Source organism: Oxyura jamaicensis, chromosome 9 (assembly GCF_011077185.1).
Source record: "Oxyura jamaicensis isolate SHBP4307 breed ruddy duck chromosome 9, BPBGC_Ojam_1.0, whole genome shotgun sequence".
Lineage (NCBI taxonomy): Eukaryota > Metazoa > Chordata > Aves > Anseriformes > Anatidae > Oxyura > Oxyura jamaicensis.
The window spans coordinates 11,959,642-11,981,056 of record NC_048901.1 but is presented as its reverse complement, the minus strand read 5'-3'; the positions used below and the strand labels follow the sequence as shown (position 1 = coordinate 11,981,056).

The window sequence follows — 21,415 nt, the reverse complement described above, 5'->3', positions numbered from 1 at the left end:
AAGACTTTATGCCACAAATACACTTATTATCCAAACACTAAACACATTCCTTATATATGTTGCTAAGTAAAAAAATCATAAAATTAAGTTTAATGGTGGCATTAAAGAAAAGTCCCTTTCTGTCCCACATCAGTAAAGGCATTATTGCTAGACAAATGAACAGTTGTGAAGTTCCTTGAAGCTTTATTCATGTTATAATTGCTGTACCAGACCACAATGGATCAGCTCACCCCTGAGGTCTCTGGCTACCACATGGGTAAGTAACCCTTCTTAGCCTGATGGAACACACAACACTCTGTCATTACTTGCTAATGGCTACCATTTTCCAGATTATAGCCAAGACAAAGATCTTATGTTGAAAACAGCAGGGTAGAACAGCTCTACACAATTACCAATATGCCCATGTGGCAGGGTCTTCATTGCATGTTTGCAACATGATTTTACTTACATAATCGTGTTACCTAGGAAGCAAGAATGAACCATCCTAATATATTCTATGTTTGGGGTCTATGCAAGTTCTTGTTTGTCTCCAGTATGTTGGGGTTAGGCACAGAATACCAGCAGGACACACTTTCCTTTCTGCTTAGCATCTAGTAGATAAGAAGCATTTCTAGACTGTGGCATCTCTTGCCAGTGGCAATGAAAAATTGATCTAGGATTGTTGTTCAGTTGAGAATAGATAGGAAATGCCTGCAGTGATTTAAAGATCTCATTGTTTGGGTTCTTCAAACGTACTGGAAAGAAACTGGAGAGATACTATTGTCAGGACACATTTCCTTGGCAAGAAAGGAGACTCCTAAGATCATTCATTCCTTGATATTGTTATCTCCCACTTTAAATATTTCTGATCCTAACTGGGCTACCTGGCATAGCAGTTAGATGCCTCAGGCCATCTAAAGCTGTTCCACTATAAACGCTGTAATTTTGTGCAACCACACAGTGAAAGCACAGGGAAATAAAGGGCAAAACTGCAATTCCTTTCTCTCAGCCCAACATCAAGCAAATAAAATGGATAGCATAAAGAGCACCATCAGAAAGCACAGAGCTTAATATTATCAGAGCTGCAGCCATTTAGGAAGCATTTTCACCTTGTATAACTGAAGTACAGTGGGAAAAACAGACAAGACTGGCCTTTATGCTATTTTCAGAGACACTGTCTTTGCCAATAACATACAGGCAGTGTGACTCACATCCCAGTAGTAATGTTATTGTAATATGCCATCTAGAATGAGGGTGAAAAGGACATTGTCCTGTGCAGAGGGAGCATATACTGCACTGTCTCAAAGGGTAGCAGAACTGCTGTTTCAGGGTGGATTACCCCTAAACCTATGGAGAAGGTTGAATGAGTAGGCAGGCTGGCTTCAGCCAGCCAGCGCTCTTGGGGAAACGTTTTCCTCTGAACAGTTCTGTGGCTAGATAACTGAGTTTTGCCATCTTCTGTTCAAACTGATTTGAAGCAAACAAAATTTCCGATGAACAAACTGTGTGTTTTCACCTGCTGTTTGTAAAACAGGAGTCCAAACAGCAATGTCAAACACCACCTGAAAAGAGTCCAAATGAGAAAGGGGCTCCCCATCGGAAAAGGAGGCCTCTCCTGGTTCCACCATCCCCACGCCCTATCTCCACCCTTGAGAACAAAGCCTGGAGGCTTTCCTTCCTTGCTCCAGATGAAAAAGACAAGGGGATTCCAGAAAGGAGGAGGAGGAAGAGACCTAAATCCCTTTATAAGTGCTTCAGCTTCGATGATGTTTGGATGGAGAGGAACCAGAAAAGGAAGCTAGAGAAAGAGAGACAGCCAGAGAGAGGGATTCAATTGCAACACCTACCAGAGGACCAGTTAAAAGTAAGAAACTGTACACTGTCCTCCTCTGGCACTGTCTTCCTCTCTCTGCTCTGGCTTCTTCTTTCTACTGTCATCATATTCCTGTCCTTCTACTTTGTCTGGTACCAGTTCTCTCTGCTTCTCTTTGGGTCTGTTAGTCTGCAGAGACTGATTATTTAAACACTGAACTTACCCATAAGTGGTGATTTAGAGGATGTTTTAGTTGCTGTGAGCAAGCAGTTCCTGCCCTGTGCCGTGCTGGACAACAGGATGCAAAAGCACCAGATTGCTCTGTGGGCTGAAAGATATCTGAGGCCAACTCCATGCTTTTACTGAGGCAACTTTGCACTGTGAAGTGCCTTAGAGAATACTGCCCTTGGAGTTTTAGCTACCAGTAGTCTCTTCTCCACTGGGGTACAGTTTTAGGTCAGCATTGTGATTTTTTTGTGACAAAATTTGTGACTGTTGTGACTCACACTGATGGCATCTGTTACTCTTGGATCTGGAGCTAAGGTCTGTTCCCTTCAGGGAGAGCCATGAATCTGTATCCAAGAGCCAAATTTAGTCTTCACAGATTAAAAAAATAATAATTTCTGGGTAAAAAGGACATGAGATCAGAGGGACACCCCATGCACCTTCTGCTGACAATACCGAGGAAGCTTCTGAAAATGCCTGAAATTAGTCATAGATATTCAAATAAAAGCTTTCCTTGGGGTTTTCTGTTTTGGTCTGTTCTCTGTTTCCCTTTCTCTCTGTTGTTGTAGTTGCCTGTTGCTGGATTGTTTTGCATCAAAATGACAATGTTTGAGGGGATCTGCTGCCACAATCCTGTCACCACCACTTCAGCATGTGCCTGAGCTTATGTGCACAAATAGTTCTGTGATGATGAGGGGGAAACACTGACTGGACACAGCTAAGTTTGTGTGCTAGGGCTTGCAGGGTGAACCTCCCGCCATGAACCTGTCTGCCTGGGAGAGCCTCCTATTGAAGCCGATGGACACCTGGGACAGAAAGCCAGGTTGCAGAAGAACTGCCCGCTGTTCTCTCCTACTCAGACAAGGGACTAAAATCTGTGCTGTTTTGTATTTGTATGTTTTCAAAAGAAAACATTGCCAGTTAAGGCTTGAGTGAGCGCTGGGTATGATTCTGTGATATGTTGCCCACTCTCTGTTCAGTGAGGATGCTTTCCTGGCTCAGCCCCACTACTACCTATGTGTTGAAGATAATGAGTAATGCTCCCGAGGCAAGTGTATATTACGATTTCTTAAAAATAGAAATTGTATTATTTTTGTACTATGCTCCGAGTTCTGAGAGACTGCTTAGTGCTGTATGGGCACAAAACAAGCCAGGGAAAATGCATCACCAGCTTAGTTACGCTCACTGGTAAACAGAAGCCAGTAAAATGTGCTAAAAGTATTCCTTACAATTGCTTGACAAGCATGGAAATCGATGGAAATATAGCCCATGCTGCAGGGTATGTTGGCTAGCACTGAGTGCTTGTAAGAGGAGTGAACAGTTACCCCAATAGCTTCCCCTAGAGCCATCAACTTACACAGCTTGAATGCTCATTGACTGCACATTCTGATGCTGCCAAAACCCAACCTCTTTTAGGCGTTTCCACCATTATTTTCTGGTGCAAACATACCTCTAAATTGTGATCAGCTGTGTAATGGGAAGCAGCTGCCCCAGTTCCCATTGAGGTATCTTCACTTACCATCATATGTTGGGGGGGGAGGGGGGGGGGAGTATTTTTTAATCATAATAGTCATCATCATGTAACTTCTTTTTCCTATTGTGTTTTATTCTCTTTAATGCTCTATTCCTGTAATAGTGCTGTCTTATTCATATCCTCATATGTGGTGGGAGTGCTGTCACAAGCTGCAGCATTTGGGGGCAGTTTTAGAAGGATGCCAAAATCCTTCTAATAAGAAGAAATAAATTATCATGAAAGAAGCTTTGTAAAATGTTCATTGTCTGTTGTGCTTTTGCAACTGGAAGAAGGAAATTGTATGGAGCTTTAGATCTGAAATTACAAGTCTGATGTTTCCTGACACATGGCTGTCTTGGGATGTGTGGCTTCAGTTCCGTTAATTCATATTGGGTTAAGTCAGGCTCAGGTCAGCATACAAGGTGCTGTAATGCTGCAGTGTTGTGGAAACAAGTGAATAGGGCACGCCAGGGACGAACACAGGCAAATTCTTAACTTTCAGTGCTGATTTCTGCTACTACTCTGTCGTTCAGATGCATGTACGCAAATGAGTTTAGGGGCTATATGAAGCTATCCTGAAGGCTAGCAGTTAGGATTCAGATGCAGACAAGCAAGAAACTAGCTTTGGACCAAAAATAACCACTTGCAATGGCAGTGCTAAACAATTGTATGTACTGGTCTTTGTTTTGCTCAGGCCCAGTGGGTTGCTGATCTGCTTTAAATGGAAACAATCTGTGTAAATCCCTGGAGTCAAACTCAAAGCTTGACCCAGCTGTCCCTTATAATGAAATGCTACCAGTAACAAGCTGAGCAGCTTCTAATGTTCTGCTTTAAAGTGTTAACATTTAGCAGGTAGGAGCAAACCTCTGAAGGCTGCATCTTCAGAAGCAGAATAAGAGAAACTCACATGGTTATGCATGAGCTTGCTTTCTTTTGCTTGGCCATTGGCTTTACCTTTCACGTGGTGGAGAGTTTTGCAATGTAGCATGGTATGCTTTTCCTTTCTCCTTTTTTTACTTATTTATTTTTCAAAAAGCTTTAGAAACTCCCTAGCTGGAACAGACACAATGCTCCAAGCAACTGATGCACGTAGTGGTGATAGACTCTGTTTTGGGATTTATTTTTGCAAGAATTTAGTGACATCTCTTAACTGCCTGCCTGTCTGCTACCATCCTTCTCTTTTCTATCTTCACAAAAAGTTAAAACCTGACTGTTAAGCTTGAGGCCTCTGTAGTGTACAGTAATAAAGCATAGGCATGGCTTCTATGTGCATTTGCTAGAACACAGTTTCTGCACTGCCAAATTAGAGAGATTCCTAAAAGACTCATTGGGGACTAAGCCAAGGGGGATATAGTACATCAAAACTTTGTCTTTTATTTTGAAAGAGAAATGAGAAGCAGTGAAAAATAGATCTTTAGCTTATTGTCCTGAGTATGGCTCCTGGAAACCTGATTTTACCGTATCTGAAATAAGAGAAAACGAAGTTTTGCAGTGTACTACCGTGGTTATGAGCATTATGCTCACCTCAGGTACACTTCAAGAGGGTAATGAAGACCCTTTGGAAAGGGGACTGAATGAAGTAAGTCACCTCCTTGACAAAGTACAAGAACACAACAGAGGTAAATGCCTCTGCCAGGGACTGAACTGCTGCTCGTAAAAGCATAGAAATAATCCCTTTGAATCTATAGCAGAAAATGTAGAAGAGGGATCTTTACTATATTCTTGTCCCTCCTTTCCCTTTCCTTTGTGGGGTAGGGAAAACCCTGCCCACATTTGCTGACATCTCTGGAAATGCTTCTTCTCCTGCCTTTGGGTTGTACAGACCTGACTTCCCTGCAGTAAAAACCATATGATGTCTGTACCTGAAACCTGTTCTGATGTCCAGGGGAGTAGTAAGAATAAACCCTGCTGTTTTTAACTGTAATAGATCCCTGATGCGTATGCTGCTTCCTAGTCTTAAACAGAACAATACTTTTTTCTGTCACCTTTCATGCAACTAACCTAGACCTTTGGTATTTTCACTTATTGCTCAGTCTGTTCCCTGTTTTGCTTGATTTTGTTGTCTCTGGAATAGCATGTGCTCCCACTGGGGCTTTGTTGTGATCTTCTAGACAAGCAGGCGTGGCTCAGGTTAATTTGAACAGGGTTTTTGTGCTGTCCCTCTGGAGATGGTGTTTTGCGACAAAATATTGGCTGTGTTCTGTTTCTGGAAAGTAAGTCTAGGAAGAATAAAACAAACCAGGCATGGAGCAGTAGCATTCTCAGCTGCTTGGGCAGCATGTGGCTATTCAGTAGGCTGACTGCTGCTTCATTTTGGAAGGATGTTTTGGCTTATAGCGATCTTCTAAAGAAGAGACTAGCATCTAGGCTAGTCAACAGACTTTATGCTGATGTGATATGGTGTGGGCTGGCAGAGAGAAGGAAGGATCATAGATAAACTGTTGCATCTTGATATCCTGAGCTCTCCCTTCTGTGAAGGGTGGCAACTGAATGTCACAGTAGCAGAAGGAAGGGGCAGTAGCCACTCAGAGGTGAAAGATGGCTATGCCCATGGGACCAGTGATTGCTGATCTGCTGCTTTTCAGTTGGTCTCCCGATCACTTGCAGACACTGATGTTTGTTTTCTATGTGTACCAGCCTTAGGAGGGGTATGGGATGGAGAAAAGAGAGGGAAGAAAAAAGTAAGAAAAGCGTATCTGTGTTATGTACTGCAAGCTTCAGTGACTTTGATTGCAGTCTGTATCACTCATTGTCAGATGATCTATAATCTTATAGTGTCTTACTCATTTTAAAGTGATTTCTTGATGACGTACCAGGGGAATGTTGGTCTCATTTCCCTTTATCGATGAACCATTGTCTCTCGGTGTGGCAGGATTGTCAGAAAATGTTGGTTTTGACACAGAAAAAGTATAACAGCCTCTTTGCTTACATTTTGGATTTTGCTGATGTATTTCTTAAAGTTTTTTGAAATGAACATCTGCATGAGACAGTCGGTTAGTCTGGGTGGTTGGAATATTTTTATGACAGCAGTTTGTGTGATTGTGTGATTTTTTTTCTTACAAAAAAAAAAAAAAAGCTTTTTTTAAAAGTCTGACCAACTGAGGCAGAAGATGCTCTGAGCTGTCTGTATATATTTGACCATGTCTTTCTCCTCAAAGCGCTAAAAGTTCTTAATTCAATGAGATATGGCAGTGGTATAGTTTTTTCAAACTTTCATGAAGTTCTGTAAATTTTATTAAAAAAAAAAAAAGGTAGAGGTGAGAGAGATCCTATTTGTAATTTTAACTGAAAGGAAGAATGTAGTGTTGGCTGCATTCTTTATCGCTATGTGCTATTACTAAGAAATCTCTGATGGGGAAAGGCTTATTTACTCTTTAAATGCCAAACCAGCAATTATGAGACGTGAAGTTGTAGGAGGCAAAGGTTAATTAGTTCTGTAGGTGGTAGGATGACTGCTTGTGGTGATGTGCTTCATAGGAAGGAGTGTGAATGTAGGTACACATGGTAGTATGTGAACGTGAATCCAGTACCTGGTTATCCTCTTTCTCCTGTTGTTATCTTGTAGCTTTCCCTGCATTCTTGCTGTTTTCTTTCCTCTCTAGCCACCCACTTGTTTCTACTAATGGACTACTTACATGAGCAGGCATGAGATGGGGAAAGAGGTGCTCTGTGATTAATACTGTATTTTGTCCTCCAGGGTATGTAAGTTTAATGTCTGATGTCTTTGTTTTCCATCTCTTGTTTCAGGCTGGAATGAGTGCATCCATCACATCTGCTGTTGCTCTTGACATCCTACCATTGAAACTGCATCCATTTTCCCAGAGCACCCCAACAGGCTTGGACTGTGTGGGCTGGAAACGGCGCATCTCTGCTCCTGGTGTGTACACTAGTCTTACTTTGACATGAACTGCAAGAGAATTAAACTCTGGTTTACTGAGTATGGAAACTGAATGATAAACACAAACCTATTTTCACTGAGTGTTCCATCCATATCTGAGTAGAAATCCGCTTAAAGGCAGTGGTTAGCTTTAGAGTAAAGAAAAGCTCACTGAAGGCAATGATAGTCCGGCTTGATGGAAAAACACTTGTGTTGTCCCCTAAGAATTCTATCTTACCTGGGATGATGTCATATATATCACACTTTTGAATTAGGTTTCTGCAGATGAATCAGACTCCCTGCTGTGTATTTGCTGGAGAGCACTACAGTAGTTACAGTGAGGTTCTTCTCAAGTTGCTAATTAGGCACTAAAGTAACTAAATGAACCTCTAGAGGCAGAATTTCCTGTACTTTAAGCAAATCATCTTAAAGAACAAGTATGCTGTATTTTTACAAGGAATGCATATGAAGTATGGTGTCTGCTTCATTTTCGGTGATTGACACTTTTTTCAGTGTTAAAATGTAAGACGTTATTAAACAGTGAGATGTATTTTTGCTAGGTTTTTAAGTTTTTCATCTGACAATGCTGACCCAAATGCTGCAGATATCTCTATTATAGAACCTTGGGATGGGATAAGAAAAACAGGCTACAGAGGAGTTGTTTGGTAGCTAGGAATGTAGGCAGGAAAAGCCGATTGTAGTTGGGTGCCAAGCTGCCATTTCTGCCTCAGAAAGTCTCTTTGTACCATTAATTAAGCACTACTGGAACTACCTAATTAGGGAACCATAACTCTGCTAATTACATCAGAATCTAATGGTCAGAATATCTTGTCAAGCAAAACTGTTTTGCTTTCAGATGTACAGTACAACTTGTGCACAGAATCATGAGGTTTTGTCTGGAAATAAGAAAAAAAAAAATATTATCATGGTGTCAGGAGCCCTGCCTCTGCTCTCTCAGCACTGAGGGATTTGACCATTTGCTGTCACAGGCATTTGGTGTTGCCCCCAGTGCTTAGGACCAGCTATCTGGCTGAATTTTAAAAGCTGCCACCTCAGCTTGTGGAAATCCCAGATGGAAACCTGTCATTGTCAAGTTGTCTGTACGTCTCTCATATTAGCTAAAATCCCTAAGTGCCACTGTCACAGAAGTAACTTCTGAGTCACAGCTGATACGAATTTCATGATAATTCCCAACTGGGACCTGGGAGAGTTAATATAATGTGTGTGTATATATGTGTATGTTGTATGTGTATATATACACACGTATATATGGGGGGGGCAGGGGCCTGTTAAGAAAAGGAGTGGATGTAGATGAACTAATTGGTAGTCGTGTAGCTGTCTATATGCCATCTAGAAATGGAGCACTTGGTTTTTCACAGTCCTCTCTAGTTCTTCAGGTATAAAAAGATAGCTGACATGATCCCAGCCCAAAAGGGGCATGCATGGCTGTGAAACTTCTGTCATGCATCTACTTATTACCTGAGAACAAGAGTGCAGCTGGGTACAAACTTATTAATTTAGGTGAGGTCACCTGTTCCCAAGTAAAATATATCATGAGTGCTGAGAGAAGGGCTTGATTTTTTTTTTTTTTTTTTAAAGCCATATCTGTTGTACTCATTCGATTCCAAGACCAGTCACTGGCACCAGGGCACTGAGACACTCTTCTTTCCACCTTTATGTCAAATTGGGAGAAGTGTGATGGGCTCAGACTTGTTACATGGATATTCCAGCAGTTAGAATCAGCCATGCTGTGGTGCTCTTGATCTCTGATCAAGTTTTGCAGACTACCTTCCTGTTACCACTTCTGTACAGGGCAGCCATTTGAGAAAACTGTAAGAAACCAGTAGATGGCTCTAACATCTGTGAAATAAAGAGCAGTTGAGGTGTTACTAATCTCTATTCAGCAAAGACTGACAGTCTTGAGCCTCCTCCAGAGAAATATGGAGGTTAAGCACAAACACACACGTTAGCAAAAACAAAGAACAGCAAACCCCCCCCAAAAAAGTGCTTAATCAGGAATGTTTAAACATTTTGGAGGGCCCTTCTTGGCTTTTCCACATGCTTTGGTAGGTACTATTGTTGAGTATCATGCATCTCTTCCCTGTATTTGTCTTGTTATGCCCATGTCTTCAATTTGCACCTTGCGGGATATATCTGTCCCTTACTGCCTGGCTTACCACACTGTTTGAATAAGCTAGAGTGAAAGACCAGTCTAGGACACAAGCCACTTCCTAGTGTGGATATGGGAATATTTTGCTACCTTTTGGGCAGCCTCTGAAATCTTGAGACCATTTTACCCAGGACCCACCAGGAAAGGGCTGATAGGGAGGGCCCATAATTACAGGAGGGAGCAATAATAGGGTAACAAGGCTTTAGGTTTTAAAGCAGTGGATCAGCACGTTTGTCCTTCAGCTGTTTTATGTATGCTATCCTTCCCTATCTCTTGACCAAGTCCAATATCTGTTTATTTGCAATATGAAGACGCCTAAGATTGGGTTGAGTTGCTGGGAAGATGTTTGATGGATGTAGCTGAGACTGGGCCCAAGCTAGGGGATGGGCAGTTTGGGGATGGGAGCTACTAGCCCACAGGTCCAGAGCAGAGAGAGGTGCTGCCATTTCCAAGTTTCTTCATCAGGACTTATCAGCCAGAGACTGTCACAAGGTGACAGATACAGGCAATTATCTAAGACTTGGATTTGTAGTTCCTAGAAGTCCCATCTCTTACTGCTTTCTGTGCTTCTTAGCTAGAGACATTTCTTTCCTTGCACCTGTCCTTGTTACTTTCTAACAGAAGTTTTACCCTTGCTACCTCTAAGAGAATCTGTGAAACTTTTGGATAGGATCACAGGTGACCCTTAAACCTTCAAGATCTGTTGTCTCCCCATAAAAAGAGGAACTCATAACTAATGGATTACAAGGTCTTATTTGTCTAATACAGCTTTGCTACAACAGACCTTAAGCCTGTATTATTTTAAACCATTATTTAAATGCAGGCTGAATCTTTCTAGCAATTTTCCCTGTGTCTTTAAACAGCCAAAGATCTTTAACTTTCCTGCTATCATATATCTACAGATGCCCCGGTGTTCTACTGCTGTGGTGGTATTGGTTATACCACCCTGAGAAACATACATTTGTTCTGGCTGGCCTTTACTAACAAACATACTAGGAGCCTTGGAAATCTTGCATGAGCAGTAACAATAGGCAAGCCAAGTTCTCAAAGTCTGAGACTTTTGTTGAGAGCCTGGAAAACAGTGACCACTTACTGATTCTGAGTTATCCTCTGGCCTGATTGGTATAATGGGAAGTCTTTCTCAGAGGCAAAAGGACTGTTTGTTTACTCAACGTCATGTGGCCAACTTTCATCTTATTTTCCCAGCTATAGATGGGCTGTTAAGCTCACACTTGGCAACAGTTAATGTGAAGATGTTTGACAACCAGTGGAGAAATCTATTCAAGAGGGAAAATATTAGCTTCAATAACAGGACTTCATTATGTTTCATAAATGTTTAGCAATCCTGTTGTTCAGAAAAAATAATAAGCAGAGCTATTTATTCCCATTTTTGTCATTTTAGTTCTTGAAGGGACACAGGAAAAAAAGCGGTGTGCAAATATGCAGAAATGTATCACTGTAGCATGAAATGTCAATACCATTCTAATTAACCCATGGAAGTGCCATTGAATTTAAGTGGCTAAAAAATAATCACTTTGTCTATTGTATTTTTCACTCTCTCTGTGAATCACAGAGATCTTAGACCTGCCATGTCAGCCTTGATTCTGTTTAATCACAGACACAAATATTTGCACTCAGTGAGGTCTCTGATAACATGTGCTCACTCAGATTTTCATCCAACATAAAAATCTGGGCCAAGAAGTGATGGCCGAGTTCCTGAAAATTTGTCATAGCAGGTTGAGCAGGATTGTGTATGTTAGCTATTGAGGTAAGAGATTTAGCATATCAATAAAAACTTTTTATGGAGTAAAGAGTGATAAAGTAGATCCTAGCAAATCCTGAACAATCCTGGCAATTGGTGTTCAGAAGGTAAGAGACTACGTAGTCTAAAGCATCCAGCAGATATTAAGGGTCAGGCTGTCCAAGGCTGGGGCTACCTTGACTAGCTTGGTCAGGCTGCAGAGTGAGATCCCTAATCTGTAATTGGAGACAGTTGCTGCTACGGCAACTTTAATGGTACCGTCTTCTCTATCAAATGTCACAGCAAAAAGTCAATGTAGATTTTATTTAAAAAAAAAATAAGGCTTTGAGGTCTGTACTGAGGTGGAACTCCTCTGTGGTGGGTTGTAGCTTTAAAACTGATTTAAAATCATAACTTCCAAAGCTTGGCCTTGTAGTATTTTTCCTGTCTTTCCTTTGCACTAGAAAATGCCTTTCCAGTGCATATGCATGCTGCAGTAGTACCTTCTGCTAGGATTACAGCACCATTGTCTCTGGCCCTGAATTAAACATCTTTTGGTCTTTGCCAAGTGTATTCAGTCCAGAGAGTGGGAGGATTAGCAGAAGAACAGATAGTGTCCTAAGCAGGCTGGGGGCAGAGCAAGGGCAGTTGCTACAGGGTCTCTGAATACTGTCTGGTTTTGTAGTTCAGTCAAGAATTGATAAAGCTACTTGGTGTTTTCTTCCTCATGTATCAAGCATAGGTTTGAAGGAGCAGAAGTAGAATAGCTGGGACTGAATTGTAGCATCTTAGTGCCTCTCATGTCTAGGGACCTGCCCTGTCCCTTCCTCTTCTCAATGCCCTCTGTTCCAAATCCACCAGACAGCTGCATTCAACTCTGTTGTTTACACTTTACTTACCTTCTCCCCTGTTATTATGATCAGGCAGTGTTTCTCTCAATTTGTACTTTAATGCAGGCAGTTCCAGGAGGCCCTGAAAGGACTAGATCAATAGAGAAGACTGGTTCTACTGCAGTCAAATGGAGAACGTTTCCACTTCTGTACTGGGAGGCATTAGGGGAAGATATTTTGGTACAAGCGGATAAGATACATTCTTATAGCTATATGTTATGATAACTGAAGGATTTTTATGTATTTACTTATTTATTGCTAACAGTCAACTGGAGAGAGATTATTTTATTTTTTTGCTGTTACTGTGGAGACCCTTGTAAGGTTCCTGTAAGGAGTAGCTGAAATGTTTAAGGACTCAAAAGTTGTCTTAGTATGGTTGGATGCTTGATAGTAAACTTCAGTGATGGAGGGCAAAGGATGTCTCTTCTAGTAAATATTCAGTAAGACAGTCTGCTGACCTAAAGTACTCCCTACTATTGCACAGACAAAGGGATTTCACTGTTGGAGCTGGCTTTGGCCATGTTAATAATGTGACTTTATTTATTTCAGGCAGAATTACTTAACACAGAAATAGTTAAACAAGTGTTTTCAGTTCTTGTATGAAATTATGCTCCTAGTTCTGAGTTCGGGTGAATAGACTCACATTCGTTTTGCAAATGGTAGGAGCAGTTTGATTTTTCTCAGCACATTCCTTTGCACCCCACCTGTGGGTGACTGCCCCCCTCTCAGCTGTGCTAGTGGTGCTGAGCTGCTTGTTCACTTCAGTCCAAACCCTTCTGAGTAGTTACTGAATCTCACCTGGCCACCATTGAGCTGACCTGGATAAGTTCACAATGAAGCTATCTAGTTCTGATCTTTTAATCAAAACACATACTTTGGTGAGTAGCACAAGAAACATTATAAAGATTTTCTGCCATACATGGTACGAACTGTGTGGCTTCTCTTACATTATTTTTGATAGTGTCTGACAAATCTACCATTGCAAGGCAGGTATTTATATACCTCTAGAAGAGTGGTGATCTGGAAATGTCACTTACCATAAGACCTTTGTGGTGTTTCAAAGCAGTTAAACAGTATAACTATTTCTCCATTCTTGGGAAACTACCATTGGTTCAGAATCCTTTTTATAGGGGCATACTGCATCACATGCTAGGTAATGAGAAATAGAACCATCTAATTAAAAATAGTGATGCTGTTTGACATGGGACTGAGGTCTCTAACAAAGATCCTGCGTTGAAATAGAGACCATCCCAATTCTATAGGCTGGGAGTGGATATTATATGACTTTTCAAAATTCCCAGCTGCAACCTCCCCAAATCTCAATCTGTGTTTTTCTGGCTTTGATTTCATTTTGAATTCTTTTTTTTCTTTTTTTTTTTTTTTCTGAGGACTTACAAAAATAGTTTTTTAATAGCAGCAGCAACCACAGCCAGTTCTAAACATGATTAGTTTATATGTTAAGTCCTTTCCGAGTTCTCAGGGGAAGCAGATAACACAAGGTCTCTCTCACTTGGGCATTTTTAAAAAGCATGAAATCCTATCATTTCCACTTATTTATTTTTAATCTGACGGCTCTGCTAAATTATGAGGAAAGATCTCTCTCCCATCCTTGCTTTTTTTAATGCCTTGAAATTGTCTGTAACAAAAATCAGCTGTTAGAAGCTGCAGCTGAGAGCAGTTGAAATGCCACAGAGGGAGCCTCCTTAGTGGACCCCTATGATGTCAGGATGCATCGAGACAAGCAGAGAGGAGGATAGGAATCCAGCTCAGTCCTCAGACAGCGCTACCAGGTACCACTGCCCTGGGAGCAGCTACAGAACGCTCGGCCCATTTTCTCCCCCAGCATAGCAGAGCCCCCGGCTCTCCCTCTTACCTGCCTGCATGAGGACCCAGCAGTGCCCCAGTGAGTCCAGCGGGGCACACAGTGGAGAAAACTGCAGCAGCAGTGGAAGCTCCGGGCTCTCACCGGGTTCAGATTCAGACAGCAGTGGGGTGGTGTGCGGTGGTGGTACTGGGATGAGAGGTGTCCTGTCCAGATACTGGAGCTTGGAGAGTCTTCACTCTGCCACAGGTAAGGGACTTTTATCTTTTTTAAATTGCCCTGTGATATTGCATTGACCTTGAGAAACCAAATGAAACCTGAAAAAGAGTATGTCATTGGGAAATGTCTCTTAGTCATGAGAAGTAACCAAAAAAATTGTTTGCTAGCTGATTCCTCTGCAGATTTATAACTGAGGCAGAACAACACAGACTACTAAAATATGTCTTAGGTCAGAAGGCAAGAAATATGTTCTTAATGGCTTTGGAAACAGTGCTTGGGAAACACTGAAAACCTGATAAAAGCTGTCCTTTCATTTTAGCATTTCTTATTTCAGTGAAAATATATAGAGAATCCAAACTCAGAGCTGGCATTTCTGTGTAAATGGCTGTGTAGAGAATTGTTGCCTTCAGAAAATATCCAAGTGAGGTGCTGTGAAGCAGAAGAGAGCTAAATGGGTTTGCACTGCTGTGTACTGAAAGAAGGAAAGGCAGTTCCCTGAGCCCACGGTTCCAGTTCGGTTTCTATTTTCCTGTCCTTGGTTTAATTTTGTTTTGTACCAGAGATTTTGGACGTATGTTTACACAGCCCACTTCTGTTCTGCTTGCCGTGCCTGGATGTGGCATTCTAGTTTTTAATCACTGATGTGCCTGTTTAGGGCTTGGATGTTTGAACAGCAAGCATGGGAAGGAAGCTTTCTCGTTCCCAACTGATACCAGCAAAGAAGCCTGGCAATGATTTTAGTGGCCAGCGATCACTAAGCTGTTCAGTTTGTTGCTTGATTGTTGCTGTCTCCAGAGAGATTTTTAGCAGACCTACAACAAATGAGTTCTTCTCTCAGATAAATTCAGTCAAGGCCACCAATGACTGCCATTTCCTTAATAAAATTACTTGATGCTTTCAGCTAGAGGGAAGCCTTAGGAAGAATTTTAGGTGTAGTTCTGTGAGATCTGCTTTAGCTGCATATACTTCTAATTAATTAAAGGTCTTAACTCCATCTACTACTGTAGGTTTGGGGCTGTTTAATGAAATCTCCATTGCTGCTTTGGAGTCCTCAGCCAAAGTGGGAGAAGAGGCACTGTTGTATGGTGAGAGATTACAGCAGGGTGGCCAGCATATCTGACTTTGTAACCCATACACCAGACCTTCCAGGTGGCCAAGAAACACAGAATACCTACCGTGTGTCCTGAGAGTCCAAGGGCAGGAAGAAAAAGGTCAGGGTGAGATCAGGCTGTTGGCCCTCTGCTTCGGGGAAAGATCTGTGCTGGGAACACAAGCTACTGAGATGCAGAATTGTATCCACATCTGCCGGCTCATTTTCTCCTGGACCTGGGAATGTAAATAATTCCCAGAATAGCTCTGACACTGTCATAACGTAGCCCTGGCATTGGAACCTTTTTCAAAGTACTCAAGAGCTACAGACAGCATAGTGACTGTAGTTTCAGTCACCTCTGTCTTAGAGGATTTGCTGTCAGCTGTTCTCTATGGATGTAAGCTTGAGCTTAATCAGGTCAGTTGATATAAATGATGTACAGTGATATCAAAAATGCAAGGTTGATAACAAAACCAAACTTTGAAGTTAAACTTATTTTTCTAAATGCCCTTTCATTTGCACCAAGTTCTGGTTCCCCAGGAGGGGGGGGCACATGGTGTCATTTTGCAGGTGCATGCATTTAGCAGCTAATATAGAGAGACGAGGAAATAGAATAGAAAATGGTATGGAAGTAGACTGTGGACAGGGAGAAAGCAAATCAAGTTTCATAATTACAATATTGGTATATCAATATAATAAGAAAGATCAGTAATTCAGGCTCCTTGCTGCCTCAAAAATGCTATTGTTGGTAAGTGTCCTATGGGCAGAGATATATGAGCAGGTTTCCCCTAGTAACTAACAAAATTCAGGTCAGAGTTAAGATTAAGCCTTAAAAGCAATGCATCTCCCAAAGGAACTTGCTTTGTTTTGGTTCTGCTCTCTCTGTATTCTTCTCTGTATTAAACTGAGGCAACCATGGTAAGAAGCTGCTCCTTGCCATCAACGCCAATTATCTGGCAGAGGAACAAGGCAGAATTTCTTTAAGTATGTGCTAAATAACATTTTTGAATGGAAAATTTAATATACTGCTTAAGGAGAAAAAGAGAAACAGCAGCAGCAATAGCAGCTGACAGTGTGTGTGAAAGCAGCAATAACTGAAATGCGTAGCGGTGTCCCAGAAAGATTTCACCTCACCTTAGCTGGTGAAGCGTGACAGTCTTCAGCACATCAGGGTGTTGTGTCAGGAAGTCAGGGGAAAAATGAGTACAAACTGGGTGCAGACACCATGAACTACCCAATGGTGCATTTAAAAAGGCTGGAAGATGAGTCAATTTCTTTCCCTGATTTCAATTCATTAGTAAGTGGTTCTGGGTTTCCAGAAGTAGCCTTGAGGCTGGATAGGTGGACTTGACAGACGTTTGTTCTTGGTGGTTTTGTGTTCACACTGGAAGGAAAAAAAAAAAAAAAAGAATTCTATAGGGATCTTCATACTGAGTTTGTTCTTCTCTGAGACCTCAGAGAAAGAGACTAGATTTAAGTGATTGAAATGTAGAGGTGAAAAGGAGGTGAGAGATCTTTGGCACAACTGGAACGCAGCAGTTTGAGGTTCTTATATAATTCAGATTTCGAGGGAGTGTAAAGATGGATGTATGTTTATACATGTGTATAGCTGAGAATGCATGAGCTCAGGAATATAGACATCTACATGGAAAAGATAGCATTCTCCCAAATTTTCAAGGGGGAAAAGCAATTTTCAATTTAAATTCTTCCTCTGCATTCAGTAATCAAGTACATTTCCTTTTGTTTTGGAATCGACTTTCCTGTATTGATCAAAAGGGAAGTTGTATACATGATAAAGAAATGAAAGAGAAAAGACCAATTGCTACAGTGCAAACTGCTTTGCAAATGTCATCTGGAAAAAAAATGTAAAAAGATTGACTTTATATAAATCGAAAAATTCTACTCAGTCAATGGCATTTTTGGTCTAAATGTCAATATACGTTATGTTACATGAGAAAGCCCCTCTCCCTGAGGCTAAATATAAACATGAAAAGAGGGAATGCTTTGCAGTTCTACTTAGCTCTCCATTTGAGGATGCCAGAGGACTTTGTAAGCATTAATAACCCTTGCACAGGGCCAGAGAGGTTTTCAGGGTTTGATTTAGGATAAAAAAGAGATGTGTATATATAGTTTCATACTCAGAATAGTAGCCTTGCTGTTTAGATACCTATTTTTAAATACTTGCAAGCAATTTCCAAATGTTTGGCCTCTGCAGTACTCCAGTGAGAAAATGAGTGGGAGCTAGGGTTGCTCAGCAATTCTGAAAACCAGGCTTTCTGTATCTCAGTGGGACAAAAAGACATGAGGCATCCAAATTAAAGGTCAGCTGTGACACTGCTCCAGCAAGTGATTCAGTGGCACTAGGGGCACTCTAACCCCGGTTTCCTAGGCAAGACGTATCCCAGGCTCATGCTGCCTATATCTCATTCACCACTGTTTTACAGCTCTACTGAAAAGTTCGTTTCCTTTAGCATATTTCCAGAATCTAGCTTGTGAGTAGGTCTCTGGTTTTCCAGTTCCTTTGTTGCTAGTCCAATCCCGACCTCATTAATAGTCTGCGTATTCTTTTGCTTATCTAAGTTGAGAAGGACTAAAAGGGGGGTTGCCACTTGGTAAACTAGGTTGATGTCATTTCCCAAAGAGATCTTCTGTGTATTTGTGAGTCTGTAGCAATTGTACAGACTACACTTCAGTGCGCTACTGCACAGTTTCTATACACTGAAATGCTCATCAACTTGTCTTCAGAACGTGGCCTCGAAACAACAAGACATGGAGTGGGGAGTTATTTTCATTTAGACCTAAAAACAACAACAAAAGCAACAGAACAATATTTTGAAGTCATTCATTTCCTTATTGTGGCTTATGAGGGAGCCAGTAATAGAGCTGTGGCAAATGGTTTGCATCTTTTTTGTTTGGCAAGAAGTTTTATTTTGAACTCTTTAGTTTGCATTTTTCTTCCCCCAGCCCTACCTTTTTGGTACTGAGGTCTGCAACTGTGTTCGTGGACTGCAGTGCATTATTTCACTGACCCTTCTTTCTCCAGGGTCACCTAGTCAGCAGGAGTTAAAGAGGTCACACAACAGGAGATTGATTTGAGGTTCAAAGTGTTTCAGAATGCTTCTGAAGCCCCCCCCCCCCAAAAAAAAAAAAAAAAGTGCTTCAAAGCATGCACTATAGGATGCTGATGTTATGTTTCACTCTTGATTTGGCAAATTGTGAGCTCAGAGACTTCAGCTGGATTCATTGCTTGCATTGTAGCATGTCCTATGTGTTCCACTCCACCCAGTATATTTCCTGTGTCATCTGCCGGAACAACTTCCACTCATCTTTTGAACAATTCATTAATGATTTTAAAAAACAAATACAACGATCCTAAAAACAACAATCCATGCTAAATTGACTCTGATTTTTCTCTCTGTGAAGATTCATTTGTAACAATTTTTTTAATGAATTTTTAATGAGATTTTTTTTATTTGGCATTAAAAGGAGTAAATGCTCCAGTGAGGCTTCCATGGGTGTACATCTTCACCTCGATTTAAATAATTATTTTTTTTTTGCTTGTCTGCTTTCAAAACATCTCCCAGGAAGAGTGTTTGGACTTTTGAGTAATATTGCCCTTTCTAAGGAATGTGGTGTCTTCTAAGGCCATATTTCCTCAAAGACTCAGTTGCATTTAAAGTAGCCCTTCAGATCACCACTTGATTTCAGGTTCATCCAAGTTGCTCCTGTTTTGTCAGGTAGAAGTGAAACAGTTTAATGCTAACTAATCTGGGGATTTACAGCATCACAGCTCTTGCAACAAGAAACTTACCTGGTCCAAAGGGGAATGAGGTGGTAATGTGAAGCCTCCTTGAACCTCCTTTCTCATAGCTTTGGGTGGACATGCAGAGGCTTGGAGTAACTGTTGCATGTGCTGGTTCATCTGGACCTACTTCTGGACTTGCTTTTTTTTTTAAAAAAAAAGTAGTGGAAAAAATGTGTAATAATATGTGCTGGCAAATAGTGTACATGCTCAATTGCCATGAAAGCTGTATATAATTCCCTATACATGACGAATTCTCACTAATATTGCTTAGTTGTTAGATTAATAATAATAAACAGTAATTTCTGTACTTTGCCATGGGGGTGTACCCTTTAACTTGTTAAACTTGTGTGCAACTAAGCTTATTTCCCACTAACATCCTGTCCTCTAATTCTTCTGTATCATAGTAAGTATTTTTGAAGGATTAGAGAAACATAATGGTCTTCTGAGGGTCAGTGACTATCTGTGGAGGTTGCGGTTTTAATTAAAATCCTGCCTCATCTCAAAATCTTTGTAGTCTGAGGCTTGTTAAAACCAACCTACTAGTTCCCTAGGTTGCCTAAAAATACCAGGAACAAGCTGGGTGCACTAGGCTGCATGGGGTGCTGTTCTGCTGTGCAGTCCCAAAGCTGTTTTTGTAAGCATGAATACTGGTGGCCATTGCCACCGAAACTGCAAGTAAAGGTGCTGTGTATGTGCATGAAAGCAAGACATTAGCTTGGGTGGGAGCTGGTGGGGCCATAGCTTGCTACTAGTTAGCTGCCTTCGATCACATTCTTATTAAAGTCTGTCCTTGCAGACATAGGCAAAAAGATGTGATAGGAGGCCCAGTATTACACAAAATGATTAGTTTAAACGGGCAGGAAGGATTAAGCTGTTTAAGCTTTCCATGCCAGGTATTAAAAGCCCTCAGCTAAGTACGAACCAAGATCACTACTCAAATGCACATGCAGAAAGACATACTTGGCACTTAGAAAGTGCAGTTCACAGATTGCTTCAAAAAGAAAAGGAAGAGTACATAAATTGCACGTGCACTAATTGGACATAGCTCCCTGTTCTTGGAAGTGTCACTGAGGGTCTTTTCAGTTATCTTGAGAAAAATCATGGCATAAACAAGTTTAGAGGAGGTAAAACAATCTGTATGTGATCATTGAATTAAAAAAAAAAAATCACTATGGGAATAAAAGGCTCAGCTGTAGCAATGAGACTCAGTCTAATCCGTGGAACAGGTGCCATCCCAAGACTGCTGGAGCTGCTTCTGTTGTGCGACTTCTGTTCATGTCTTTCAGCCAACTTAGCATTACATTCTCTTGCACTGGAGCACACTGCAGCTGCAAGGCTCATGGAAGTAAGCACAGAGTCCAGCCCTGCTCAGCATTCTGTTCTGAAGTGGTCACTTCAGAGGTCATTTATAAAACTTACCCCTGCAGCATTCAGGCCTAACATCAGCTTACATTGTGGTTGCAATGGAGAAGTTACAGCAGGATGCTGAAGGCGGGAGCATGGTCCAAGGACAAGGTACACTGAGATCCAGGCCTGTAGCAGGGGGACCTGCTTATGTGGTTCATTTGCAGATTTTGCTGTGACCTCGCAATGTAAAGAGTGGTGTCAATTCTGGAGCTTTCATTTGAAGCAACAAAGATGTGGCTCAAATGGTGCCCTGGCAAGAACCATTCTGAGCAGTCCCTGAGCTGAGCGGAACTGCATGGCAACTTGAGGTCACTGCTCGTACATGCTGCTCAAGGCAAAACCCTACCCTGTGTGCCCAAAAGAAGCTTTGACAGTAAACCTTTTAAGAGAGTTTATTACGATCAGACAGTGTTACCAATGTCTTGAAAACAGTGGATTTGAAATGTGGCACTCTTATCAGCCTTAAGAGCATGAATAAATTAAAAATATGAAGAAACCATCTGTACTGAATCTTGTTGATTGGATCTACTCTCTTTGGAAAGAGCAAAATATTTTTTGGCATATTCTGAGCTTCACCACAATTCCTATTTCATGCTAGTTTAATGTCGGTACTCTCAATAGACTGGATTCAGGGGTTTGGTCAAGCTTTATCCTATATGTATGTGGTCACAGTTGGTGGTATAATGCTCACCTGTGTTTGTGCTGCTTTTCCTGGCTCACATAAGAGCATGCAGAGGACAGCTGGGACTTCCCCTTAGTGCCCAAGTACTGCTTGACCATAATCACTGTGGCATTGGAGGAATTCTCCAAAGTTATTCTATGTGGGACAACTTATGCATCTCTTAGACATTCACCTGTGGTGGT

The 21,415-nt window shown here is 41.3% G+C and overlaps 1 protein-coding gene across 1 annotated transcript in view; it reads left to right on the top strand.

The window, feature by feature from the left end:
* ARHGEF4 (Rho guanine nucleotide exchange factor 4) overlaps positions 1-21,415 on the top strand; it is a 199,582-nt gene that overhangs the window by 89,443 nt on the left and 88,724 nt on the right. The window contains 2 exon segments of the mRNA XM_035334173.1: positions 1,514-1,843; positions 7,278-7,407. Of these exon segments, the coding sequence (XP_035190064.1) occupies positions 1,514-1,843; positions 7,278-7,407 (460 nt within the window).